The sequence below is a fragment of the Danio rerio genome, chromosome 13, assembly GCF_049306965.1.
Source record: "Danio rerio strain Tuebingen ecotype United States chromosome 13, GRCz12tu, whole genome shotgun sequence".
In the NCBI taxonomy this organism is placed as follows: Eukaryota; Metazoa; Chordata; class Actinopteri; order Cypriniformes; family Danionidae; genus Danio; species Danio rerio.
In genome coordinates, this window is record NC_133188.1 from 8334685 (window position 1) to 8356370 (window position 21686).

Consider the following 21686-nt stretch of genomic DNA (forward strand, 5'->3'; position numbering starts at 1 on the left):
TTAAATGCAGCAAAATACCTTGTCTATATTCACTAAGAAATGGAGAAAATATTCATTTTCAAAATGGGCTGTACTCAATTATGCTGAGCACTGTACTATGTAATAATATTCACATTCCAATATTACATTAATTAATTTTTACCAAAAGCACTTAATTTTACTTTTACTCTTACATAATCTTACATAAAATTGCGTTAAAAATGTAATGGTTGACCAGCACTAGTGTAAATGAAATATACTTGACTTCGTACATTTTTTCTGACATTGTAATCACTTATAAGTGTTAAGTGTTACACTTCAGAATCTTTTAAAGCTTCTTTCTTTCTTTCTACTTTCTTCTCTTTCTTTGGAAAGTTAGACTTACAGCCAGTTTAATGGCTCTCTGGGTGAGCAGTTTCCTGGAATCCAAAAAAACACACACAGAAGTATACAAACATTCCAACACCTACTCGTATTACCCATAAATTGAAGGCTAATTGAGAAGAACTGAAAGGCAGGTGAGGGAACTGTCAAATAATGCACGCAGCTTGTTAACTGACTCAAACATTAAGTTGATATTTCTACTGTTGTCAAGAAAGAATGTTTAGAGATGACCAGTGAATGCTTTTAATCAAGCCAGTCTTCTTTAAACAGGTTTAGTGATCAATTGGCAATCAGTGTCAGCGTGTCTTTAACTATAGTGTTTGTTTTCAGAAGAAGGAGTTTGGCAGGCTTGGTTCCTGATCAATGGTTCCATACGACCGTCCTGTTAGGAGAGTGTATACTGTAGATAATCCAACAAGGAGACTAAGACAACACTGTTACCCATTTGACTGCACCAAATTGGCCTTTTCCTGTGTGCTGAAGTGAATACTTTGAAAAGTTTAAACGCATAATAGTCTGTAGTTCTTCACAGGTCACCTCACAGAAGCATAGCCCTCTTTTGGAGGCACGTTTGGCCCAACCCAGGCTTAAACAATTAGCAGTGACAGGAAACATTTGACATTGACAGAAAGCACCTCTGTTGGTGTGCTAAAAGCTCCCGTGGACAATCACAATAGTAGAACACATAAGGATTTAGGATGAAACACTTGGTAGTGCAACATTATATCGCATGCTCTTCATTCATATCCATTGGTCTTCAATTAAATTCTTAGCTCAGTTTGAGTTTGTGTTTTGATGAGAAAGTATCAAGTATAGACTGAACTCCACCAACTTCTCACACATTTAAAGGGATAATTTACTTAAATAATGAGGTTTTGCTTTTAATTTGCTCACCCTTAGGCCATACAAGATGTAGATAATTTGATAAGAGTATTTTAGCAAAAAGTGTGGTCCATAGCAAATGGCTACTGACATTTTAAAAGTAAAAGGGAAAAAAAAAAAGATCTGTGCAAATCATCTGTTAGGGGAATACCAGTTGAATTCAGATATGGTTTTTTAACCAAATCTGAATGGCAACATTCTATTTTGTTATTTCAGCCAGTTGACTGAAGGCTGGTTTATACTTTCGGCTGGCATCGCATCGCATCTCCACTGACTGCGCACGCACCTCGGGAAATGGATGAGGCTTTTATAATTGACACGTTGACCGTTAAGATATTCTTTAGAAATGACAAGGAAGAAGTCCAAAGAAACCCACCGTAAAGTCAGACGGATAAACAGAAAATTAGGACGTTTCTGGAACTACGTCATATCATTAATATCATTCAAGATTCTTAAGATTTTTATAATCATTCAAGAATTGGTGAATTGGGTGAGCTAAATTGTCCGTAGTGTACGAATGTGTGTGAATGGGTGTGTGGATGTTTCCCAGAGATGGGTTGCAGCTGGAAGGGCATCCGCTGCGTAAAAACGTCCTGGGTAAGTTGGCGATTCATTCCGCTTTGGCGACCCCGGATTAATAAAGGGACTAATATAATATAATATAATATAATATAATATAATATAATATAATATAATATAATATAATATAATATAATATAATATAATATAATATAATATAATATAATACACATACCAGATAATTCACAAAATATTACCTTATGGTTATTACTTGTGTTTTTTGCTTATTTTTATAGTGTTTATACATTTATTTTCGACCATGAATACATTACATGAGGAAAAAACATCTAAAGGTTTTTTACGTGGCCAATAACAGTAGCTATTATATTTATCTCATACAAATCATTGCACAAAAAGGAAAGTTGTTAAAGTCATGCATCAATGAAAAAGCTAATCTTCATTTTAAAAGTTTGTTCTTTATTTACAAAGTATATAGTCGTCTACAGTGTTATATTTACTAGTGTGTGACATAATATTCTAATATACAAACATTTCTGGCTAGTGATTAAAAATAGGAAAAAAAAGATTGCTAAATATTATTTTAAAAAATTAAGCACAAGCATACTGGCTGTTTTCTTTTTTTTTTTTTTTTTAGATTTAGCTCAGTGAAAAAACATTTCTGTTAAAACTATCTGGGTCTCCACCTTTGCCATGGCCACTCTTTTTCGCTTTAACAAATTTATCCTTTAAGTTTTTCTAAACTGTTTTACAAAAACATTCTCCTTTCCCATGGCTGTTGCAATTTCTAGCCAAGATCTGGTTATCCCGATCACGCATAAAATTGTCTGTACAGTCATACCTGTTTCAGACAAAATCTCTTCAAAGTGATTCATATTAAACTCAAATGAAATCTGGCGCCATGCGAACTCATGCGTTTGCTTGAGTATCCAAAAATCTTGTAAATTGTGTAAAGCGCTTTGAGGGCCTAAAAAGTGTTATATCAATGTAAGGAATTATTATTATTAACCCCCCCACCCCCCCCCCCCTTTATTTTTATTTTGTACTGTTGTTATTATTTTAAAGTTTTGTATGTTGTTCTGGAGTCATTTTGTTTTAATGTGATGTTCTGATGTTTAGATGTCTTATTTTAATGTTTAGAAAAACCCAATAAAATAAATAATAAATAAATAGAAATAATAATAATAATAATAATAATAATAATAATAATAATAATGATGATGATAATAATAATAACAATAATGATGATGATGAAAAAAATATTAATTATTATTATTATTATTAATATTATTATTATTATGTTAATAATAATAATGATGATGATAATAATAATAATAATAATAATAATAATAATGATGAAGATGATGATGATGATAATAATACTACTACTACTACTACTACTACTACTAATAATAATAATAATAATAATAATGATGATGATGATAATACTAATAATGATAATAATAATAATAATAATAATAATAATAATAATAATAATAATAATAATAAAACAAGAAAAAACTATTATAGGAAATATTGTGAAAATTCCCTTGGCCTGTTCGTTTGGGAAATATATGAAATGTAAAGGAGGGCTGTATTTGGAAAGAAGCATATTCAGTCAAAGTTTGTAAATCACTTCAAAAATATTATCATAGCTAACAATTACCATATCACCACAGTATTTGTGTAGTAAAATACCACAATGGCTCTTTATTTTAAAAGTACAGCATAATTAAATTAGTTTTCCCTGGCGATGTACGTGATTTCTCCGTATTTTTACTGCATGTGATCTGTAAGTGCCCTTTATGCACCAAATATCGCTTATCCGTGCAATGTTGGGCTCTAGGGAAATGCTCTGGCCCGTTTTCCTCTAGGGGACCCCTCCATTTACCCAGCAGCGCTGCGGGCTAAATGAGAGCCACATGTACCCCGCTACCGTGGATCACAAATGAAGTGTTCTTCCGGTGGGTGACCTCTGACCTCACCAGACGCTGCTTTTGGCTGATTTGAGCAGCACCCAGAAGGTCTCAGTGGCCTGTTCCCACTCAGCACCTGGACCTGCACCTTAGACCTGCTCACCATACTTCAACACGTTCATATATACACACACACAGACCGCTATACACAGTCCTGATCGCAGCTTCATCCAGCGAAGATCTGTTGCATTCTCTATGTACCGCCACTTATACACACCCTGTCCAGCTGCTCTTCCACATGTGCGCCTTTGACTTTTGAACCCATAGATCCTATTAGTGGTATTTGATTGTTTGCCACACACTTCAGCAGTCACTACAAGTGTTATTATGTGTCCAGTGATTTCTGATTGCCCAGAAATACAAAAAATATTTATTTTTATTGTTTTTATTATTTTATTATTTACTTTTAGTATTAAATATGTATATTTCTATTAAACGTATGCATGAATAATTGCTTAAAACTGCATTAAATAATGGAAATGTTCATGATATTATAAATTATATTAAATAATTATTTATTTGCAACCATAACTCTGTTTTATTTACTGTTTAAATGTTTTTGATCATTTAAAATGGTTTAAATTGTTTTAAAACTTTCCAAGGTGGCATTTATTTTACTTCAAAAATACAGTTGTTTTGAAGTAATATGATATTTTTAACACTATTTTCCAAATTAAAACATTTTTAAATTTATTCCTGTGATGTCAGAGGTGCATTTTCAGCCTTCAGGAATCTGATGTGCTAATTTGGTGCCTCAAAAAAAGTCATATTATTTTCAGTGTTGAAAACAGTTATTATAGAATGCTTTTTAACATTAGACTTAAAAAGGTTCAAACTTTTTATTTAAAATTGAAATACTTTATAGCATTATTTCTGTAATGGCACATTTGATCAACTTATTGCATCGCTGCAGAATACAAGGCAGATTGTTTGTTTAATTTTTTTTAATGTATTTATTTAATGTATATATGTACAGCTGAAGTCAGAATTATTAGACCCTTTTAGGTTTTTTTATTTTTTATTTTTTTTTATTTCACCAAACTATGTTTAACCGAGCAAGGAAATTTTCACAGTATGTCTGATATTTTTTTCTTCTTCTGGAGAAAGTCTAATTTGTTTTATTTCTGCAAGAATAAAAGCAGTTTTAATTAAAAAAAAAAAAAAAAAACATTTTACGGTCAAAATTAGCCCCTTTAAGCTATATTTTTTTCGACAGTCTACAGAAAAAGCCATCGTTATACAATAACTTGCCTAATTACTCTAACCTGCCTAGTTAACCTATTTAACCTAGTTAAGCCTTAAAATGTCACTTTAAGCTGTATAGAAGAAAAATTACTTGTAAATTATTATTTACTGTCATCATGACAAAGATAAAATAAATTAGTTATTAGAAATTAGTTATTTAAACTATTATGTTTAGAAATGTGTTGAAAAAATCTACTCTCCATTCAACAGAAATTGGGAAAAATAAAAAACAGGGCTAATAATGCAGGGGGCTAATAATTCTGACTTCAACTGTATGCATATAAGTATGCATGTATTTATGTATGCATTTTTTTTATACTACATGTATGCAAAAACTATTTAAAGCTATTTAATTATATTTATTTTTGTTTTTATTCTAAATGTTTAACCTATTTTTAATTGTATTTAGTTGTATTTATTTTAGTTGCATTTATTTAAATATTTTTTATTATTCTACATTCTTAATTACTAAATTTTATTTATTTTTTTTTTTTTTGTTAAATTATTTTTCATATTTTAAAATTTTATCTGATTTAATTTATTTATTTATTTTTATTTTAAAATTTCTAACTATTTAAATTTTATTTAGTTGCATTTATTTCAATTTTTTTTTTTACTCTACATACTGTATAAGCAGAAACTATTTAAAGTTATATGTGGGCAGAAACATGATTTAATGAAGTTTCATAAACTATTTATAAGCCTTTATAACTAGTGATGTTTGGGTCTCTAATTAATGATTATGATTCATTTGAATTACTTTATTTTTGTTATTTTGTTTTGTTTTATTTTATTTTTCATTATATTATTTTCCTATTTTTAATTTTTAGTTTATTGTATTTATTTTATTAAAATTTTTGTTCTATAATTTAACATTTTTTACATTTTATTTAGTTGTATTTATTTTAGTTGCATTTATTTCAATGTATTTTTTATTCTACATAAATGCAGAAACTATTTAAAGCTATAATACAGCAGAAACAGGATTTGATGAAGTTTCATGAACTATTTATACACCTTTATGACTAGTGATGTTTGGGTCTGATTAATGATTATATTTTATTTGAATTACTGAATTATGATATTTTGTTTATTTTTTATGTTTTATTTTATCATTTTTAATGTTTTTAATTTTATTTAATTGTTTTTATTTAGTTTTATTTCATTTTTTATTCTATAATTTTAGCCTTTTTTATTTAAATGCATATTTAATTGCTTTTATTTTATTTTTTTATTTTATTTATTTTATTTTATTTTATTTTATTTTGTTTTATTTAGAAAAACAACTGCTAACTAACTCTATAGAATTTGAAATGTTATATATTAGAAATCAGAATAGTTTATGTCAAATCAAGGAGCACAGACAGAAGATAGTGCCACGGATGTTTTTGTCCGTCTGCATTAGTTTCCTCCCCTGGGCTGAGCCTTGATAAATGGTTTCCCTCTCCACACTGTATTCCAAGAGAAAAGTCAACAGACACTCACACACACACTTGCACTTCCACAGGCTCTAAAAGAGCTATAAATGCATCATCAGATAATGAAGAGCGTAACGGTGGTCCTAACAAAAAGACTCTTTCTTTAAATGATCAAGCAGCTGTCAGCTTTTTACTACTAAACCACTACCATGAAAAATTATATATATTCTTTCCAAACTAAATGGTGCACTGTGAGGGAAGTGAACTTGTTATTTGATTGTATTTAAACCAAAACGATCTCCTCAATTGACTCTGAAGTGAAGCATGAGATATAAGATTTTCAGCCAGCACCTTCATCTGTGAAGCCGCATATTTCATGCATGCATGGACCCCTTAATGAACATCTTTTTTTTTTCAATAAGACATGTGGAACTATTTATTTTTAATGATAGCAAAACGTTGAGTAATAAATACACTAAGATGATCATAAGGAAATATTAATCATAATTAGTATGGCACAAACTGAATTGATTTAAAAAGCCTAATAAGTACTGTATTTCCAAAAGTTCTTACTTTCCAGTGATTGCTGAAAAAATCCTTATTAACAGTGGAAATCTAATTGTGCAGTATAATCAGAAGTATAACAAAAGTTTTAAATAAAGACCCTTTTTTTCAGTGATCCATTTTTTGGATGATTCAAATTCATTGATCAAATTGTAATTTATTTTTATTGGAGAATGTAAAAGAAATTAACTTAAAAGACAATAAATAAAATATACATAACATTACAGAGAAAAAAAAAAAAGATTTTCTGGGGTCCAATGGAATTTCTGTTGTAAATGCATTTGATGGTGTTTGCATTTGTGGAATGCTTCTCTGGAGTGTTTTCCTTCTGCTATCTTTAAGCCATGCCACAATGAAATTTAATGCTGGATCTACAAAAAAACAAACGATTCTATATCAATATTTAATACTGAAATCAACTCAGGATAAAAGCAGGCTGAATTTCATTATGGCTTGTCAGGGTGTTGTGTTCTTCTCAATCGGAAATGTTGGTTCTTTCTTTATTCTGTACCCATTTCTCTCGTCCCTTTTTCAGGGTCCACCTGGACGAGCAGGCTTTCCGGTAACTTTCTCACAACGTCTGTCTGTCTGTCTGTCTGTCTGTCTGTCTGCCTGTTGGGATTTCTTGCACTTCATCTTCCTCTAATTATGTCTTAAGAAGCTGTATCTAAACAATAAACTCAAAAATGGACTTTATATTTAAAATAGTTTATTGTTTATTAATAATAATCATTTATACATTAATTACATTAACAAGCATTCCAAACATCTATCTAGCTATATAAATACAAATACAGCTTCTTAAAAGATCTTTTTAAAGCGCCTGAGGGAATACAACCAGCACTCAAAAACAAAATTACCTATTTAAATTGAGTACAAACAACACAATTCTAAAAATACAACCTAATTGTTTTATGTTTAATCCACCTAAATGTGAAAATTATTAAGTTAACTCAATAAATTTGTGTTGGGACAACATGAGGGAATTTTTACAGTGAGTGTATGTACAATGACTGTAGATTAACTTATTTTCTTAAACTGTCATCATTCCATTACTAATGTAGTCTAAACAAAGCAATCTGATTTTTTTTTCTTTTAGAATTGTAGATTTCTTTTCTAAAAATGTCCATATTTGATGACTGATTTTTAATAGATTTCACCAAGCAACAAGTTATTGATTCATTTGCAACAAGGATATTCAGAGTAGTAAAACATTACTTTGCAATCTACATGTAAAATACTTTTTTAAAGATGTTTTTAGAGGCTAAATTTAAATCAAGCACCACTGAACCTACCATCTTTAGAGTTGTATGCATTTTTATTGTTTTATTATTTTCATAAACTAAGGCGCATAGATTTTGTTTGTTTTTTCATTATAAACTTTTTAAACTTAGAATTAAGGATTGACATTTGTTTTAGGTAAACATTGCGATTTCATGTCTACGTTTATCTATTTATTTATTTGTGCATTTCTACTATACATTTGTTTATACAATACATCTGTTTATTCATTTATTTATTTATAAAATATTTTAATTTTTTTACGGATTGATTTATTTTAGCTTTTAGTTATTTATAAGTTGCTAATTTGAAAAATATATTATTACATGGGGAATCTCATTTATTTATTTAGTTAGTTATTTACTTATTATTATTATTTATTCATTTATTTATTCATTTGTTTATTTATTTATTTATTTATACAATATGTTTGTTTACACAATAAATTTTTTTATTTATATATACAATACATTTATTTATTTATTTATTTATTTATTCATTCATTTATTTATTTCTGTATTTATTTGTTTATACAAACATTTATGTATTTATTTATAAAATACATTTATTTGTTTGTTTATTTATTTATTTTAGTTTCTAGTTATTTAAAAGTCGCTAATTTAAAAAAGTTATACCAATAATAGTTAATTTTGTTAAATTATTTGAAAAAAAAATGTATATATGACTATATATATATATATATATATATATATATATATATATATATATATATATATATATATATATATATATATATATTATTTCGTTTAGTCATAAACTGAACTTTTTGTGAAAACAATCAAATCGAGTGATTTTGTTATTAGACATTTAAAATAAAACCTTTCCATTGTTATGCCTTTAATACGATATGAAATTTGAAGGGATCAAACTAGAAGTTCAAAGTAGTGCAGGAGTGCAGTGTGGGCTTTTGGATCTTACCATAGGCTTCGTTTAGCCAATCTCTTAGCTCAGCTTAGCAAATGAATCTCAATTTCCTTCAAGTTAGCACGTTGTTTTTTATACATGATTGTATTCTCTCAGGCTCTTTGGCGTTTGTCTGGATCCGCTCTTCTGAATTTCTGGTATAATTCTAATATTACTAACCAAAAACTCAAACACATCTGTCTTTCATTGTGGCATGTATGAGGAAGCCCATCGTATATGTGAACTCTAGCCCTACCTGCCAATTATAACCTGCAAACCCTCATCACTCATGACAGCTCTTCTTGTGAAACTTTGCCATAAAATCTTTCTTTGCCTACCTCTTGTTTAAATTGTTGACAGGCCTGGTCAAAGTGTAGATGTGATCCCTGCCAAAGCTTTTGATTGATTGCATTGTCAGGAAATGAAATGCCGTTTTCGTATTTTGGTATGGATGGAAAGGGGGGGGGGGGTTGGGGGGGGGGGGGGGGGCAGGAAGGGGTGGGTGGCAAGTGTTTTACTCAAAGTGTGTCCATTAGATTAGTTCTTCAAAAAATATTGATATTGGCATTCACGCTCTGTTGAACTATTAAGGGATACTTGAGGTTTGTATATTTAAGCTTTGCTTCACATTCACATGTATATATGGCCATTTAATACTCCTGATTTGGAGTTAAGCACTTTAGGGCTCATTTGGATAAGTCTGGACTTTGTAGTGTAATTCATCAAGCGACTGCTATCTAAACTTTAAATCAGTTTGCATACCTTGTATAATAGAATGGTTTTGTTATTTCTCTGACTCTTCTGAACACTGGTGTACTTAAAGTTCAATTTAGCTTAACTAGGTTATTAGGTTGACTAGGCAAGTTAAGCCCCAGTCAGATCACACAAATTTATCATGATATTGGCACAATTTACTTGACATAGGGTCTTGTGGGGATTCATAACCGACAAATGCTTGTCTTGACACAAGATTCAATCCTTTCTTCTCGTGTGATGTGGCATAGTTCACGACAACCGATACCATGCCTGAACCATCGCAAGTTTAGCTGGTTTAATTTTGCTTTCGTTCTTCATGACGAGTTCTGACATGTACACTGCAAAACTGCTTTTCTCATTTAGATTTTTTGTCTTGTTTCAAGTCCAAATATCTAAAAATTCTTAAATCAAGGAGCATTTTTTTAGACAAGCAAAACATATAGTCTTGTTTTGAGAAATAATATGCCAATATTAAGTGAGTCTTTCCTTAAAACAAGCAAAATAATCTGCCAACGGGGTAAGCAAAATATATTTGTTTTTCCTTTTGGCATAAGATAATTTTGCTTACCCCATTGTCAGATTTTTTTGCTTGTTTTAAGGAAAAGCTCACTTAATATTAGCATATTATTTGTCAAAACAAGACTATATGTTTTGCTTGTCTTGAAAATTCTTCTTAATTTGAGAATTTTTAGATATTTGCACTCAAAACAAGACAAAAAGTAAGAAATGCATTTTTTGCAGTGTATGTGGCACATCATTTCTCAGCTATATCAGTGGGTGCTGCTGTTAATGCGCTGGTCAGGTAATCAAAAAATAGGCTGCATATTTACTCATGAGTGGGTCACGGTTGGATAAGATCAATCATTGGTTATGCAAACTTTAACTTTTCTAAAATATCAAGGTGTTTCAAGGAATTTTATCTGACAGACTGGCACAAACATGCAGACATCTTCATTCTCACAATGAGTTTTTAAGTTTGCCTCAGAAACAATGAGTTTGCCTTAGAAACAATGAGTTTCTGAGGCTTCTCTGGAACTCTAAATATTTTTAGGCTAGATTATTATTATATTAACAAACCAACACAATCTCATGGCAATTCAAGTTTTGGCGCATATAGTGGACTCAATGTTTCCTCTGGCATTTTTTCTAGGCTGGAAAGTGACCAGCTAAAACCATCCAAAACCAGCTTGACCATCCTGGTTTAAGCTGGACATAGCTGGTTTTGGCTGGGCTCACAGCTTAGTTAGGCTGGTCAAGCTGGTTTTAGCTGGTTATCTCCCAGCCTGTCCAGCTAAAACCAGGCTGGAAATGGCTGTAAACCAGCCTGGAAGTGGCCAAAACCCTTCTAAAACCAGGCTTGTTGACTGGCAAAAACCAGCCAACCTTCTAGGCTGGTTTAAGCTGGATTTTTCAGCTGGGTATTCAAAAGAAATCATAGGTTTGATCCTATGCATGTCTCATTATCTACGACAAGTCAACATTTTATCGAGAAAAAAAAATTGCATCATTCGACATTGTGACTTTTGTAACCGACAATAAAAAATTGTGTGATCTGACCGGTGTTTTTTTAATGTTTTTATTCTAGCCAAACTAAAAGAAATAAGATTTTTTATCTCAAGAGAAGAAAAAAAAGGAAATACTTTGCTCTATTAAATATCACTTATAATAAAAATAAAAATACTAGTATGCTAGTAAAATAAGCAAGTATGATGAATCGATCAATTAATAAATCAGTCAGCCAATCAGTCAGTCAGTCGGTCAGTCAGTCTATCTGTCTGTCTGCCTATCCTTAAACAGTGCACACAGTATAACTAATTAATGTCATAAAGCAGTATTAAGTTTAGCTCAAATCAGCACCTTGGACAGAGCCAAGTGAATACAGTCAAGTGACTTTCCTCTTGGGACATTTGGCAGCAGGCATTGAATTAACTCTGAAGGTCAAACTAAATGAACACATCTTTATCTTAACAGCCATAACACTTAGGAAAGTCCACGAGCAGATTCTTTGTTTTAGCAAATGTTATGTTGACTTCTTGCGGTCCAACCTGCACCATCGCCCGCCCTCTCTTTCCATTACATGTGACTAGAGTGAGTCGTCAGCAAGCTGTCAACGCTGCTAGCCCTTCTATTACACTGACCTGCAGTGTTAGGAATGCAAACACAAACAGCTGTAGGAATGGTTAGCCTCGTAGTAAGTGACTTAAACGTTGCAGTGCAATGGAAATTCATAGTTTCAAGACTATGCTGTCAATTCTTGTGACTATGAATTATAAAAAGATCTCCAGTGACTATTCACACACTTTCTATTTGTTTTTTATCCATAATTAATAATCAGTGATAGGATATTCAAGTGGAAATTGGATTGGTATTTTGATGGGATGTATAGTTGTTAAAGAAATATTTCACCCAAAAATGAAATGTCTGCCATCTTTTAGGACTCGTGCTTCTCTAAACACAACACTTTTCATGAAACATAAAACATGATAAGATCTTTGTGTGATTTTGTTGTGTGCTTTTTAAAACTTCAAGAGGAAATTTATTTTCGCTGGAAGAGACTGACAAAGCATTGAATAAATTATCACAGAATTTTAATTTTTTAGGTGAAATATACCTTTATCTTTTTCAAACAGGAAGCAAGTTGCAATTTTGTCACCTAACCACCTTTTCAAGTCCCTTTATCATCTGTGTTATAGTTAGCTAGTAAATAACACCATAGCACATACTATAAAATGAGCCTAATCCTAAAAGTATACTGCATTAACCACATGCTTTTGTTGGGATCATGTACAGTGCTTAGCATATATAAGTACGCCCCTCACAAATCTCTTTTTTAAATTCAAATTTTTAATAGGAAAATATACAATATATTTGTGCATATACATTAGATTAGTCAGTACTGAAGCCAAATCTGGAGCATATCTAAAACTAATTTACGAGAACGGTCCAAAATTGAGTACACACAAATTTATATGTTATAGAAAAATATTAAATACAAATTTCAAAAAGAGGAAGAATCCAGGGAAGCAAAATTTGAAAAATGTTGTTGGAATTTTGAACGTTGTAATTTGATTTTGTAATATTTTGCTTGAATTTAATTGTATTATCTTTCAATTTCTAAATATTTTTGGTGACTAAAATATTATTTTAATAAATATATCTGTTTAATAAATCTGTTTTGTTTAAATGCACCAAAACACATTGCCTATATCCACTGAGAAAGGGATAAAAATATTCATTTTCAAAATGGGGTCTACTTAATTATGCTGAGCACTGTAAGCACCGATGACACTTGCTGTTTCATCACTATATATTTATTTTCAAATACTTAAATAAATGTCTTCTTGCTTTTGAACACAGTCGTTGTTGGCATGCCTGCATCATCAGCTTTGACATGACTGGTAATTAGCGTCAAATCAGGGCATCATAACTTTACTAACTCTTCAAAGCTAAACCATGAGAACATGTGGCTAAATGTCATTTAGTCACTAGTTGTAGTAGTAGTAACCATAGACTGCAAAAATTCTGTCAGATATATTGTTCTTGATTTTCCTTTTGACTTTGCATTGACCACTAGGGAGACAAAGGATCATTGGGCATTCCTGGAAGAATGGTGAGTGATTTGATGTACTAAGCCCAGCCTCTAGTCTATAGTAAATGGCATTATGGCAGTAGTCTTGAGAAATTGGGTGTTAGTGTAGTTACCAACCTAGGGTCATTCTGAAAATGTACCTCTATATACATTTCTGGAGACCGCCAAATACATCCCAGGAGCTATGTTTCTTTGCCATTTTTGTTTTCGCGGATGTGCCAAAGACCGCTGTGGATGCTTCACATTTCTCTCACAAGTGTCATTCACCCATGCTGTTCTCACATAAATCCAGAGGCCGCTGTTGACTGACTGCTCGACTGACTGACTCACCAATAGACTGACCCATGCTTCTCTTTCCCTAAACCCAACCAATAGTATTTTCAAAAGCCCCAATTCACCCACCCACCCACTTCGCTAAACCCAACCGACAATTTTACAAAGGAATCTAGAAAAGGAAAAGCCCTTGTCTAATTTTTACCACATTTTCAGAATTTACTACATTCTCACCCTGTTATTTACTTGTTCATTTATTTATTTTTTTATTGTGTTGTTGTCTAAAGCCCTGCTCACACTGTGAGATTTCAGCCACGATTCTGTCATCTGAGATAAATTTGGGAAATCCTAAAAGATTCCTAAAATCCTGGGCTAAAATTGGTGAACTTTGATCGTTGGTTTGACATGTTCACTGACAGCCGCTTAGTGCCCCTTGCGATCAGATTTTTCTTTCAATGAAGTTCTGGCAGTGTCAGAAGGTTTCAGACACTTTCCAGATTTCAGACACCCCCTTTTTTCTGCGATGACCGTCAATCCAAGAACCAATAGGGGCTCCGAATTTGATCACGCAATTCATGCGACAATTTAAATGACCGCGGGGAAATTTTTTTCCCCTGGTTTTATTATTGAAACACGCCGTGTGCAAAATTGCCACTAAATATTGTTTATGTTTGCTGTGCGTAATCATTGCAGAACATGGGATAGTGAAAGTGTCACGGGTGGATGACGTCAAACTCCAGGGGAGTTTTCTTCCGTGTTTAGCGCATATTCATTGTCGTTCAGTCCGACTTTATGACAGCTGAGATCTTACAGTGTGACATGGGAACTATGTTTGTGCAGTCTGACAATAGTTCAGGATTACAAAAAAATCTCACAGTGTGAGCCGGCCTTTACTCGCCTTCTGGAGTTGTTCCTCGTACCTCGTAGTTAACTTATTTCTCTTGTTTCTATGTCCGCCGATATAAATGGCGAGCTAACTGGGTAAATTGGTAACAGCGGGACAGCCGTCCATACGGAAGTAAGCGATCATCTGATAAGCACTACAAGGAATACCGCCCAACGGCGTTTGTTTTAAAAATGAAATGCAGCCATATGTAGCTCTGACTACATAATTCACATTCTCCAGAAATGTATATAGGGCTACATTTTCAGAATGAGCCTATGTTGGTAATTACTATAGTATGTTATATTCAACGTACACTATCATTCATTTAACTTGCTTTAGCTTGCGCTATGTAGGTACACATTCACAAGGTTTCACAAGAATGTCTTCCAAAATTTAAATGTAGCGTTTCAGCTTTTCAGCACAACTGTATGATATAAACCAAGAACTGTAGCTTATTTGTTCAGCCAGAAAATGATTTCCACTTCATCGCTACTTTTGATGGTTAAGAAAATGTCTGACTGAGAAGTCTGAAATATTTTCCTTTCCCATTTGAACAAGGCCTGAAGACACAGAGTTCACTGGCTCTGTGTTTGATGAAAACCTCCTTCTCCTTTTTACTCAATTTGTCTTGGCTGCTCAGTCATGTGAAAATGCTTTACTTGTTGAACTTTAAATAGAAATAGGCCTCAGGATATACTTTTTTTTTTCTTATCAGTTACAGTCTACATGCTGAGAAGGCAAAAATCACAGCCAAACCTAAAGGAGATGTTGGAAGAAAATGTTGTGTATATATATATATATATCCACAGAGAGACAATATGTACGTTTTCAAGATGAGAGAAACAGATTTGAAAACCACAGACAGTTGTAAGCTCTGCTTTACCTTGTCATTCATAAGATTTGTGCATTTGGAATTGCCCTTTTTTCAGATTAGAGCAATGCATGATGTGTTGCAACAGAAATCTGGGTCGACCAAAATACACAGTCGTACAGATGTCCCTCTAGAGCGTAGGAACAGTTCTTCCTTAAAGATTTTCAGTAACAAACCAATAAAACTACATTGTCCTCAAAGGAGACATTCCAGACTCTTGACCCTTGTATAGTTGCATACTCTTAGCTCACCCTAATGCTTTCTCTTGAAAAACAATCCCTACCTAAAAGCAGGTTTCAGCAGTGTTCAGCTCAAACTGTGAGCCCCAAGCCGAGCTTTCCATATTTCACCCAGTGTAAAGCTACATTGTGCTCTTTCAGATTCTCACAGGAAGCGTTTTTCACCCTTCATGGCTTATCCTACCCCCCTCCAACCTCCTCCACTGACCAGTCTGTCTGTGAGAAAAGTTAGCAGCCCCCTCATCTACTATCCATTACTCCCCACAGGCCAGCAGTGTAACACTTCAATGCTTCCGTTCCCTTGTAGTCTCCACCCCTCAACATCCCAAAATGCTCCAGTACAACAGTGTGTCCCATTCCTCCTACCTACAAACACTCCGTCTCAGGCTGCTGCATGCATGTGTCCTCTTAGAACCTCTCTAACCCTGGTTCCTCTCTCTGTCTCTCTCCTTCTCACTGTGCATGTGACTGTGTCTGCTGTGACTGACCAGGGCTTAAAGGGAAACCTGGGGGAGAAGGTAAGTGCAGGATAATAGCCTGCATGTGCAGAATTGACACTCTCTCACTGTGGGTGGCTGTGTTGATGAGGGTGGGTGGGGTGCGGGAGAACAACCCGAGCCCATCATGCAAAGTGCGCAGGTACTGTGATATATATCAAGAAGGCTTCAGGCTTTATTTTGAAAGACCTTGGGGGTCACATTGGGAAGACGTTTCCCACAATGCTTGGATTACCTGTGTTTATTCTTGGAGTGCTCTGAAGTTTTAAGACTCCCCACTTTAGATAAAGAGATCTTTGGAATAGAGTAGCTTTTGAAACCCTACCACTTCTGGACACATCCAAAACTATCCAAAATCCTGTGTAGTCGCTGGATGTGTCTTTGAGTTCTTGGTGTGACTGAGCACTTTATACTGGAGTTAGTGCACTGAGCTTCAGTTCCTGTTGTGGCAAGTGTGGTTTGAGCAGTTCTTTAACCAGTCTCATTTGGCTGCTGATCTCTGTGTTTGTACAAGCCAGCAGTTCTGCGGCCTCCCTTCATCAAGCTGGAATGATACGTCTGAGGCTGAACAAGCAATGTAAGGAGAAACATGTTCCTCATCCTTCACCATCACAGAAGTATATTGAAGCTTTTGGATGGTTACCCTCACTTGCCAACAATTCACTGGGGTTCCGAAGAATTTGGAAGGGAAATAAATAGTGTTTTGACCACTGGGCCGACAAGTAGAGAAGCAGACAATATACGACCTTGGAAAAACCCACCAGATTTTCATCCAGAATATACAGTGGGCTTCCCTTATTGTTCCAAGGGATTACTTCTTTTTACCCTTACAGTATGTTAAATGCAGTCTATCGTACCTTCTAGCAAGCATATGTCTTGACCCAAGGAATTGTGGGTTAAAAATTTCACTTTTCTGGATATCAAAACACACCCCTAAGGATGATTGGGCACGCTAGCTCTCAAAACTGGCAGCCTTAGTGTGTCAGTGCTCAAGCAAATAAATTGAATCAAATCATAACTGGTTATGTTGGAAAGCTCAAAGCTGAACAAAAATAAGGCGAATTGGTGATTGATTGGTTGAACTTTGCAAGAACTGCAGAACATGATACAATGTATTTTTGAGACAGAAAGGATTACTTGCTGAATGAAATGAAATCTTTGAAGATCATATCATTCGTCAGTAAGCCCAGTCCTTAAATATCGGCAGAATTTCGCCTGCTTTGGCTGATTATATTTGGACTCTTTGTCCAGTACCCATTCCTGGCTGCCAAATCCTTGTAACGTAAGCCTGTTCAAAGGGATATCTTTAGATCTTCAGTTGTTCTGTTGCACAGATCTCTGCACGATTCTGTGGGTAACCGTAAACCTTAGGGTCAAAGCTTAGGAGTTCTTTCCTTTTCCACAACCAAAAAAGTCTCGTACATCACCCCTTTCAGATTGTAGGTGACTCAATAAAGCACTAAAACAAATACCCCGATGAAGTGGGCATTGAACCAGAAAAACTAAAAACTGTCCACAATTTGATGGATGGCTGGGTCATCAAAGGTGTCCTCCTGATAGAGTTTCGCATGAGAGAGCTAATTAGGGAAAGTGCTGGAAACCCGAGAGCTTTCCTGTCTGACCACAGAGTGTTGCGGGATTCTGCTTGGATGTTTGGTGCAGCTCTGCGGACAGGCCAACACCGTGCAAATCACCTAGTTTGCGCCAGATAACCAGTCCACCGGGCCGTTTGTTGTTTACTCAGCAGTGCTCTCTGACCCGCTCAACTCGCTGTCAAGATGTAAACTACGACCCTGAAATGAGAACCAAGGTCTGCTGACATTTTACTTACAGACCAAAATACTGTGTTCACCTCTGAGCCGCATGCAAGCGCTCTCAGTGAGGCGGCTTAGCGAAAGAGTCAAACAGATGTTACAGGGTGTTTAAGAAAGGGTTTTCTATTCTCCATATACACTATATTCACTGATACATTTGGCTTTGTACACTAGGTGTAGTTTAGTGGATATCATTCTATCTCTTTTTTTCCTAGTTCTTCTCCTCACTGTCTTTCTACCTCTCTATCTGTCCGTAGGGAGCACCAGGAGAGCCAGGTCTGTCTATCATTGGCCCACGAGGACCTCCTGTAAGTGTTTGCTCTGTCACTGCTAAAACTCTTCATCATTTCCTCCTAATGTCAGATCTCCAGATTAGATACAGGTCAGAGGTGCAGATTTTAGCAGCTTTCGGCCTCAATATTTTCCAAGAGTTTCTGGCAAGGGGTTCTTCTATTGTTTTTCTTTCCGCACTTGACTTACAAACCTCCCTAAAGTGAGCTTGATGAATATATAGTTTGGGGTAGATAAGCAGGATCAGTGTTATCCAGAACACTACTACTGTATGTGGACCACATCCAATGAATCTCTGTTAATCAAGACCTGATCTCTAATATGCACGAACAGGACAAGAATCCCACTACAGCTTGTATGGAAGCACTTACACTTCATCAGAGTATTTTAGGGCTGTGACTCCCACATAATGACACCCATTTGGAATCTCATCTTCATTAGCAAGTAGGAATGAAAACATCCCACCCCTTGTCATTATAATCCAGACGTTATACGTGCCGATTGGGCTGTATCTGTTAATGAGTGGTCAGCCATCAGGCGAAATGGGGCTTGTCCCCAAACTGGCACCCTTTTTCCTTTCCACACATTCCAGCGAGTAAGTAAAAAGCCTAATGTTATGCCAGCAGAGGTGCAATTTCCTTGCTGATTATGTTGTTCAAAACTTCAGTCTGTGGTTTCCACATTCATCCCAATGTAGTCTTATGGCAGAGCCAACAGACCGTTCAGACATATGTTTTTCCGCTTGCTGATTATACACTTCTCTATACCTCTGACCCATCACCTCTAATAAGGTGTCAGGAGTGGACATCAGGGATAGAGTACTGGTGACAGGCAGAAGTTTCATTGCAGGGCTGCCTCAGAGGGAATGTCTTTAGCAGGTGAGCTGAAAGACTAGGCTTTGTCCTCACCTCCAAAGGGGTCAAAGAGGTTGATTTGAGGCAGAAGTGTGGAGAAGCCAGCGGAAATTACTTCTTTAGTCATGCAGGTAGATGTTTAGTTTTCATGCCAAAGTGGGGTAGTTAGGGAGAGGACAGCTATCTGTAGATGACATAATGGGTTGTCATTACCTGATCAGCCTGGACAATAACTATATATTGTCCAGGCTGATTAGGTTAGGGTAATGCTGTGTTCACACCAGACGCAGAATGTGCAGATAAATTGCGCTATTCCTGTGTAAATAGCCGCGTGAACATTTGAGTTTACTTGCTTCATTCGCGTGTCAAACCCCGCTTCATTCGCACGTCAAATCCGCTTCATTCACACATCTGATTCACTTCAGATTAGACGTGGATTCGCGTGATGGGCCGGGCTTCTTTCTGCCCGGTGACTCTAGATTCGTTGCTAAATGGCTAACATGGATTTTATTAAGAAAATAACAATGTTTATGTGGTTTATGAAAGCTGAAATACAACATTGATACATTTAGGGCCATGTCTGAATCCCCTAAATCCTTTCAGAGGTGCATCCAACTCTGTGAGCTTATGTCCTCCAGAATCTTAACCTGGATGATGGAGGCTTTCAGCGGTGCTTCTGAATGAGCCGAGCCCAGTTTGATGAACTGTTGTCAGTGTCAGCTGGAGGATTTCCCCCGGGATACCAACAACAGGTGCTACGTCACAATCACGCCCCCACAAGCGCAAGCTCCTGATTGGTTAACGCTGCACGAATGTCCGCTTAAGTTCAGATTTTTGAACTCGAGCGATTCGCGTCAAACGTGCAAAATGCTCAGTTTGCGCCGCAAACTTCTTCTATGTCTGTTGTGAACACAGCATTAGGGTTATCCAAAGGGTCTATAGAGGTCAATTAATAACAAAGATTTTATTTATTTAATGTGTAAAGTTAACATGGCAACTTTCCATTAAAATATAAATTATCCAAAGTGAGCTTTCTCTCCTAGTAGTTTTTTTCCCCCTTAGTAGTTCCCCCTTACAAGATTGTAAAGATTCGTAAATGATGCTGAATCTCATTATCAAAAATCTTTATCTTTGATTCATGGTATACATATAAAAATGGTCTCTGTTCAGTTTATGATTGAAAGTATTATACTTAATCTTGTTTTAATGACATGAATGTATTACAGTCAGGAAATTGTCTTTATATCAGTCCTGAAAAAGCTATGTATTAAGACCGTAGTGTATTTTTGGTTTGGAAGAATTCTTGGACTGGAATTGCTTTCATTACATTTTCATGCCAATGAAATGAACGTCGTCAGCCCTGTTTCAGAATAATTTGAGTGGGGCGCATGCCGCTGCTTCCATAATTTCAGACCTTTAGGTTCCCAAGGCAGAAAAAAAAACAACCATGTTCCAATAACTACCTGAGACCCAGACACACAATCCCCTTCATTAGCTCAGTTCACCTCTTCCTTGTAATTTTCTCTCAGGTTGCTCCAACACAGTCCTTTTTTTTGCCAAGTATATTGAATGACTTCCTCTTTTCCCAAGGGCAGCAAACGTTTTTTCAGGAAAGCAAACTTAGTATTGTTCACCGGAGAATGTAGCACTAATCATTACTGACATTCACTCATTCAGTGTGTGAGAGCCAATAAGACAAGGCTAACAAATTAAATAAGGACTACTCTTTAACGTTTGTTCTTTCCAGTGTTGAGTTTCAGTTGGTGTCCCACAGTTTTTAAAGCTTTATTTGTCTTTGTCTCCACATCCCACACAAAGTGCTTCCTACAGAGCAGGAAGGCTCCTGTCCTTCAACCTCAATTACGACACAACTGAGTTTGGAGGAACAATACTCCGTCTCTCAACACAGACCTCCTTTCATCGAGTTCACATAATCCTCATGTTTTTCGTATAGAAAATAACTCCTCTTCTTTTTTTTTCTTTCTGTCTTCCCTCAGGGACAGCCCGGTACTAGAGGATTTCCAGGCTTTCCGGTAAGTCACTTTTGTCGGAAACCAACCAGACAAACTTATAAAGATTTTATTTGTGAGTTTATAAAAGCCGCCAATTAGCCACTGGTTATCTGGCCCCTAATTTAAAGGATTCACAAAGAAATGACTCAAGGAAGTGAGAATAAATATACTGTAGACATGTGCAGCTGTTATTCTATGAGTTGGATGATGTGAAACTGTATATGCACTGTAATGTGCATAAATGTCCCAAGACCCTTTCTATGGGCTGTCTTTGAGCTCTATATGTTAAAGGGTCTTTTCAGGTGTTTATTACCAGCCGTGAGCACGGATCCACAGGACACAGAGAGAACACTGAATTCAGTAATACATTCAGTGTTTCTAGTAAATCTTTTGCACTTGACCTTTCCCAGCAGG

At 35.0% G+C, this 21686-nt stretch overlaps 1 protein-coding gene across 50 annotated transcripts in view; it reads left to right on the plus strand.

Moving 5' to 3' along the window:
* Positions 1-21686, plus strand: part of col13a1 (collagen, type XIII, alpha 1) — a 197410-nt gene that overhangs the window by 77356 nt on the left and 98368 nt on the right. For 31 of the 50 annotated variants that reach the window (XR_012389128.1, XM_073920597.1, XM_073920612.1 and 28 more), the window contains exons 4-8: positions 7521-7547; positions 13521-13556; positions 16296-16322; positions 18373-18423; positions 21258-21293. Coding sequence is in view for 1 of the 50 variants with exons in the window: in XM_073920593.1 (XP_073776694.1) it covers positions 7521-7547; positions 13521-13556; positions 16296-16322; positions 18373-18423; positions 21258-21293 (177 nt within the window). In the remaining 49 variants the exon portion in view is untranslated. The remainder of the gene's footprint in view (positions 1-7520; positions 7548-13520; positions 13557-16295; positions 16323-18372; positions 18424-21257; positions 21294-21686) is intronic. The other 19 variants (XR_012389127.1, XR_012389129.1, XM_073920613.1 and 16 more) reach the window with 2 other exon arrangements.